The sequence below is a fragment of the Cebidichthys violaceus genome, unplaced genomic scaffold (genome assembly GCF_023349555.1).
Source record: "Cebidichthys violaceus isolate CVI_PGR_0920_01 unplaced genomic scaffold, fCebVio1.0.p SCAF_29, whole genome shotgun sequence".
NCBI classification, from domain to species: domain Eukaryota; kingdom Metazoa; phylum Chordata; class Actinopteri; order Perciformes; family Stichaeidae; genus Cebidichthys; species Cebidichthys violaceus.
In genome coordinates this window covers 3,128,473-3,135,607 of record NW_027176472.1, presented here as the reverse complement: position 1 = coordinate 3,135,607, position 7,135 = coordinate 3,128,473, and the positions used below count along the sequence as shown (strand labels likewise).

At 43.1% G+C, this 7,135-nt stretch overlaps 2 protein-coding genes across 2 annotated transcripts in view; both read left to right on the top strand.

Moving 5' to 3' along the window:
- The first annotated feature begins 631 nt into the window (after positions 1-631).
- Positions 632-2,813, top strand: LOC137880633 (nuclear factor 7, brain-like). Its single transcript, XM_068722104.1, has 2 exons — positions 632-762; positions 839-2,813. The coding sequence occupies exon 2, from the start codon at positions 856-858 to the stop codon at positions 2,242-2,244; it is 1,389 nt and encodes a 462-aa protein (XP_068578205.1). The 5' UTR covers positions 632-762; positions 839-855; the 3' UTR covers positions 2,245-2,813.
- A 3,086-nt stretch (positions 2,814-5,899) lies between these two features.
- The window catches only part of LOC137880634 (nuclear factor 7, ovary-like), a 2,193-nt gene continuing 957 nt past the window's right edge, over positions 5,900-7,135 (top strand). The window contains exons 1-2 of the mRNA XM_068722105.1: positions 5,900-6,043; positions 6,118-7,135. The exon at positions 6,118-7,135 is cut by the window's right edge and continues 957 nt beyond it. Coding sequence (XP_068578206.1) covers positions 6,135-7,135 — 1,001 coding nt within the window. The 5' untranslated portion in view covers positions 5,900-6,043; positions 6,118-6,134. The remainder of the gene's footprint in view (positions 6,044-6,117) is intronic.

Genomic DNA, 7,135 nt, shown 5'->3' with positions numbered 1-7,135 from the left:
AAAATCAAACGGTTTATTTATTTAAATGTTTTTGATGTAAGCTTCTGGCTACGATCATTGAAAGAAAACATGAGACAAGCTGCACATTCATGAATCATTGTGACCAACGTGTACACATGAACCTTCAAACACACACACACACACACACACACACACACACACACACACACACACGATTACTGTCACTCCACCGTCTCTGTGCTAAGTCACCAGAGTTCACATAAACATGAATACTGTTCAGCTCTGTGTTTATTGTCTTATATCCAGATATCTATCCAACTAATGATTTTCCTGTGACGACGGAGGTTTATTTTGAAAAGACCGTCTGCATGGAACGAATGGAAGCTGATGTGTGTTGCTGTACTTTCGTAGGAAAAAGCACAAAAAATGAGAAGCCATAATATCATAAGAACTGTTGTATAACAAGCATACGAAACGAAGACATAGATCATTTTGATGGCAGTTAAATCCACCAATGAGTCAGTACTTTGGACTGAGACACACCTCAGTGTTACATGTGAAGCAATAACATTCATCAGAGGAAGTGTGACAAAGCTCCACCATCACCTGACTCACCTGAGACAAAGCAGGAAACAGTTTGTCTTTCTTCCTCACTAAAGAGACACACAGACAGAAAACAGACGATCAGATTCACCTTCAGAACAAACTAACAACTTCATCTGAGAGAGTTCAGCTACAGGAGAGAAAAGAGGAAAACTACAACACTGCTGCTTCAACCTGCTGACGCTCCACACACTGAATGTGAGTTTGACTAAAAACAGAGAAGTTAGTAGAGGAGGGAGGGGAGCCATGACTGATGTACTTTCTGTGTTTTCAGCTTCACTCAGAGACAAAATGGCTTCCAGATCAGAGGAGGAGCTCTGCTGTCCGGTCTGTCATGAAGTCTTTAGAGATCCTGTTGTTCTGTCATGTAGCCACAGCTTCTGTAAAGACTGTCTGAAGAGCTGGTGGAGAAAGAAACCAAATCAGGAGTGTCCAGTTTGTAAGAGAAGATCTTCAAAGTCAGATCCACCTTGTAACCTGGTGTTAAAGAACCTGTGTGAGTCCTTCTTACTGGAGAGAGATCAGAGAGCTTCAGAGACTCTCTGCAGTCTGCACTCTGAGAAACTCAAACTCTTCTGTCTGGACCATCAGCAGCCAGTGTGTCTCGTCTGCAGAGATTCAGAGAAACACAGCGACCACAGATTCAGACCCATCGATGAAGCTGCTCCACAACACAAGAAGAACCTTCAGGAAACTCTGGAGCCCTTAAAGGAGAAGTTAAAGGTTTTTGAAGAAGTTAAAGTGAAGTCTGATCAAACAGCAAAACACATGAAGGTCCAGGCCCGACGCACAGAGAGGAAGATTAAGGAGCAGTTTAAGAAGCTTCACCAGTTTCTAGAGGAGGAAGAGGAGGCCAGGATGGCTGCACTGAGGGAGGAAGAGGAGCAGAAGAGTCAGATGATGAAGGAGAAGATGGAGGCTCTGAGCAGAGAGATAGCAGCTCTTTCAGACACAGTCAGAGCCACAGAGGACGAGCTGAGAGCTGAAGACGTCTCATTCCTGAACAACTACAAGGCTGCAGTGGAAAGAGTCCAGCAGCGCCTCCTGCTGGAGGATCCACAGCTGCTCTCAGGAGCTCTGATAGACGAGGCCAAACACCTGGGCAACCTGGCCTTCAACATCTGGAACAAGATGAAGGACATGGTCTCCTACACTCCTGTGATTCTGGACCCAAACACTGCTCATCCAGAACTCATCCTGTCTGAAGATCTGACCAGTGTGAGACCAGGAGTGACAGAGCAGCTTCCTGATAATCCAGAGAGGTTTGATGCTTCCTGCTCTGTTCTGGGCTCTGAGGGATTTAACTCAGGGACTCACAGCTGGGATGTCCAGGTAGGAGACAGTACAGTCTGGTTTCTGGGTGTGTCAGCAGAGTCTGTCCAGAGGAAGGGATTCATACAGTCTGGATTATGGATAATAGGGTTCTATAAAGATAAATACTCAGCATGGTCACTACCAGGTCCAGTCACTGATCTCTTAGTGCAGAAGAAGCTCCAGAGGATCAGAGTGAATCTGGACTGGAACAGAGGAAAGCTGTCGTTCTCTGATCCTGATACTAACACACACATACACACCTTCACACACACTTTCACTGAGAGGATGTTTCCATACATTTTCACTGTTGATAAACTAAATATAATACCAATGAAGGTGTGTGTGACAGTGGAACAGAGCAGTTAGAGATAAAGATCATAAATATATTCATGATGTTTATGTTTTAAAGTCTTAAAGCTGCACCTGTCCTCCTGATGTCTCATTCTTCTAAATATATCTTAATTATTTCAGTTATTGTTTTATTATTGTTTTCATTCTCTTTGTTGTTATTTAGTTTGACAATCAGCTGTTTGTTTCTATTCTCTACCTTTTCATATATGAAATCTATCACTTAGTTCCTCATGTTCTGCTTTGTTTAGCCGTTCTAGTCCTCGACAGCCGAGACCAGAGGCTTCATGTTGTTATCTTGTTTTCATGATGTTCCTCCGCTCCATTCTCATCAATGTGATGTATCAGGAACGTCTGGAGGGAACTCCTTCAACTTTGACACAAAAGATGACATTTTGAACAGACATGTTTGTAAACTGTAACTTGACCGGTTGGTGGAGGGATACAGCCGTGAGTCGGTCATTCTAGTTCTTGTTATTGATACTGTGTCATTTTAAACTTTAGTTTCTTTGATTGTGTTGACTTGTGTGTGTGGAGTCATGAAGACCAGCGACCACTTTGTGGAAGCTGATGGATCCTAATGAAGAATAAAGAATCAATTCATCATGAACTGAATGTTTGAGCTTCAATCATTGTTCACATCTAACAAACTTTATTTCATGTTCTAGATCAGATTATAATGTTTCTAAACTTTAACATCAATGTTTAATTACATGAAATGTTCACAATTTACACAATTTATAAATATGAAGTCATTAGGGGTGTAACGATACACGCATTGAACCGTTCGATACGTATTACGAACCGAACAATACATTTGAATAACATTAAATTGCTTTTGAAAAATAAAATATAGCTGAAATTGGTGCAGCCACTGCGCTCAGACATGGCAACCCACCCGACGTAACGCGACGTCCTTCCCTGATTCACCGCGGTCTTATCACGTGACCGTTCCCGGATGTTCACAAACGACAACAGCATTGGTTACCGATCGACTACCAGGTTAATTCAACATGAACAACTGATGACAGGTGTTGTTGACCGTGTTGTCTTTACTAGCAGCTGTTGTTCCATTAAAGTCTGCTTTATTACGGAGGAAACAGCTGTTAATGGAGCGATCAGTGAGCGGAGGTATCAGACCTACGGAGACGTCTGAAGTCACGGTTAGCAGCTTTAGGGAGGACGGACACAAAACGGAGGACTTTCCTGTTCTTATTAATGCTTATTTTGTTCTGTACAACTATGTACAACAAGTTCACAATCATAAACTATAAAGGAACAAAACATGGATCTATAACTTTCCATGAACTGTGTCTGTTAAAGTTCATAGAAGAAGGTTTTAGAGAAGATCTTAAGTATCGAACACGACCTTTCATTGTTAAAGACTACTTTATTACTCTGTCGTATTTTTTCAAACTAAGCAACCAATCTACTTCCTGTTTACACCAGCACCATCACGCCCAGTGTACGTGAATAGTCACGTGATATTCGTTACAAACTCTCCCGCAGTGTTTCGGAATCTGTTCCCTCCTGATTCAAACAGGACTAAAGGTCTTTCCCTACTCTGTTATGATCAACCAGGCTGTACCAACATGCTGGATGCTATTGAGCCCCGTGACGCTACTCCTTCACCAGCCCATTTCTGACAGACCATAATTCATGCTTTGTAAAAGAAAACAAAAGCCCAAACAGAGAACCAAATCAGACACGCCCCCTTGAGAGTCTCCCCAGCGAGGATTTGGCATTTCTGTTTTTTTGCCATCTTGAAAACGTACCGAACCGTGGCACCACTGTATCGTACTGAACTGAACCGAGACTTTTGTGAACCGTTGCACCCCTAATAAACAAGCATACTAAACAACGACATACAGTTGTGGTCAAAAGTTTACATACACTTGTAAAGAACATAATGTCATGGCTCTCTTGAGTTTCCAGTTATTTCTACAACTCTGATTTTTCTCTGATAGAGTGATTGGAACAGATACTTCTTTGTTACAAAAAACATTCATGAAGTTTGGTTCTTTCATGACTTTATTATGGGTTAACAGAAAAAGTGACAAAATCTGCTGGGTCAAAAATATACATACAGCAACATGAATTAGCAATTTTGGTGACTTAGAAAGTTGTGTCAATGAAATGAGCTTCATAGCATGGCCTCTTAACTTCTTGTGAGTGATTATGAGTGACTACAGCTGGTGACTTCTCTGAGGCCATTTAAATAGGGCTCATTGGATACAAACGCCCACAAACGCTACAATGGGAAAGTCAAAGGAGCTCAGCATGGATCTGAAAAAGCAAATCATTGACTTGAACAAGTCAGGAAAGTCACTTGGAGCCATTTCAAAGCAGCTGCAGGTCCAAAGAGCAACAGTGCAAACAATTGTTTGTAAGTATAAAGTGCATGGCACTGTTTTGTCACTGCCACGATCAGGAAGAAAACGCAAGCTATCACCTGCTGCTGAGAGAAAATTGGTCAGGAGGGTGAAGAGTCAACCGAGAACCACCAAAAAGCAGATCTGCCAAGAATTAGAAGCTGCTGGAACACAGGTGTCAGTGTCCAGAGTCAAGCGTGTTTTGCATCTCCATGGACTGAGAGGCTGCCGTGCAAGAAGGAAGCCCTCGCTCCAAAAGTGGCACCTTAAGGCTCGACTGAAGTTTGCTGCTGATCACATGGACAAAGATAAGACCTTCTGGAGGAAAGTTCTGTGGTCAGACGAAACAAAAATTGAGCTCTTTGGCCACAATGCCCAGCAATATGTTTGGAGGAGAAAAGGTGAGGCCTTTAACCCCAAGAACACCATGCCTACCGTCAAGCACGGTGGTGGTAGTATTATGCTGTGGGGCTGTTTTGCTGCCAATGGAACTGGTGCTTTACAGAGAGTAAATGGGATAATGAAGAAGGAGGATTACCTTCAAATTCTTCAAGATAACCTAAAATCATCAGCCCGAAGGTTGGGTCTTGGGCGCAGTTGGGTGTTCCAACAGGACAATGACCCCAAACACACATCAAAAGTGGTAATGGAATGGCTAAATCAGGCTAGAATTAGGGTTTTAGAATGGCCTTCCCAAAGTCCTGACTTAAATCCCATTGAGAACATGTGGACAATGCTGAAGAAACAAGTCCATGTCAGAAAGCCATCAAATTTAACTGAACTGCACCAATTCTGTCAAGAGGAATGGTCAAAGATTCAACGAGAAGCTTGCCAGAAGCTTGTGGATGGCTACCAAAAGCGCCTAATTGAAGTGAAAATGGCCAAGGGACATGTAACCAAATATTAGCACTGCTGTATGTATATTTTTGACCCAGCAGATTTGATCACTTTTTCTGTTAACCCATAATAAAGTCATGAAAGAACCAAACTTCATGAATGTTTTTTTGTGACAAAGAAGTATCTGTTCCAATCACTCTATCAGAGAAAAATCAGAGTTGTAGAAATAACTGGGAAACTCAAGAGAGCCATGACATTATGTTCTTTACAAGTGTATGTAAACTTTTGACCACAACTGTAAATCATTTTGATGGCAGTTAAATCCAGCAATGAATCAGTACTTTGGAATGAGACACACCTCAGTGTTACATGTGAACCAACAACATTCATCAGAGCAGGTGTGACAAAGCTCCGCCCCTCACCTGAGACAAAGCAAGAAACAGTTTGTCTTTCTTCCTCACTAAAGAGACACACAGACTGAAAACAGACGATCAGATTCACCTTCAGAACAAACTAACAACTTCATCTGAGAGAGTTCAGCTACAGGAGAGAAAAGAGGAAAACTACAACACTGCTGCTTCAACCTGCTGACGCTCCACACACTGAATGTGAGTTTGACTAAAAACAGAAGTTAGTAGAGGAGGGAGGGGAGCCATGACTGATGTACTTTCTGTGTTTTCAGCTTCACTCAGAGACAAAATGGCTTCCAGAATACAGGAGGATCTCTGCTGTCCGGTCTGTCATGAAGTCTTTAGAGATCCTGTTGTTCTGTCATGTAGCCACAGCTTCTGTAAAGACTGTCTGAAGAGCTGGTGGAGAAAGAAACCAACTCAGGAGTGTCCAGTTTGTACGAGAAGATCTTCAAAGTCAGATCCACCTTGTAACCTGGTGTTAAAGAACCTGTGTGAGTCCTTCTTACTGGAGAGAGATCAGAGAGCTTCAGAGACTCTCTGCAGTCTGCACTCTGAGAAACTCAAACTCTTCTGTCTGGACCATCAGCAGCCAGTGTGTGTCGTCTGCAGAGATTCAGAGAAACACAGCGACCACAGATTCAGACCCATCGATGAAGCTGCTCGACAACACAAGAAGAACCTTCAGGAAACTCTGGAGCCCTTAAAGGAGAAGTTAAAGGTTTTTGAAGAAGTTAAAGTGAAGTCTGATCAAACAGCAGAACACATGAAGGTCCAGGCCCGACGCACAGAGAGGAAGATTAAGGAACAGTTTAAGAAGCTTCACCAGTTTCTAGAGGAGGAAGAGGAGGCCAGGATGGCTGCACTGAGGGAGGAAGAGGAGCAGAAGAGTCAGATGATGAAGGAGAAGATGGAGGCTCTGAGCAGAGAGATAGCAGCTCTTTCAGACACAGTCAGAGCCACAGAGGACGAGCTGAGAGCTGAAGACGTCTCATTCCTGAACAACTACAAGGCTGCAGTGGAAAGAGTCCAGCAGCGCATCCTGCTGGAGGATCCACAGCTGCTCTCAGGAGCTCTGATAGACGAGGCCAAACACCTGGGGAACCTGACCTTCAACATCTGGAACAAGATGAAGGACATGGTCTCCTACACTCCTGTGATTCTGGACCCAAACACTTCTCATCCAAAACTCATCCTGTCTGAAGATCTGACCAGTGTGAGACCAGGAGTGACAGAGCAGCTTCCTGATAATCCAGAGAGGTTTGATGCTTCCTGCTCTGTTCTGGGCTC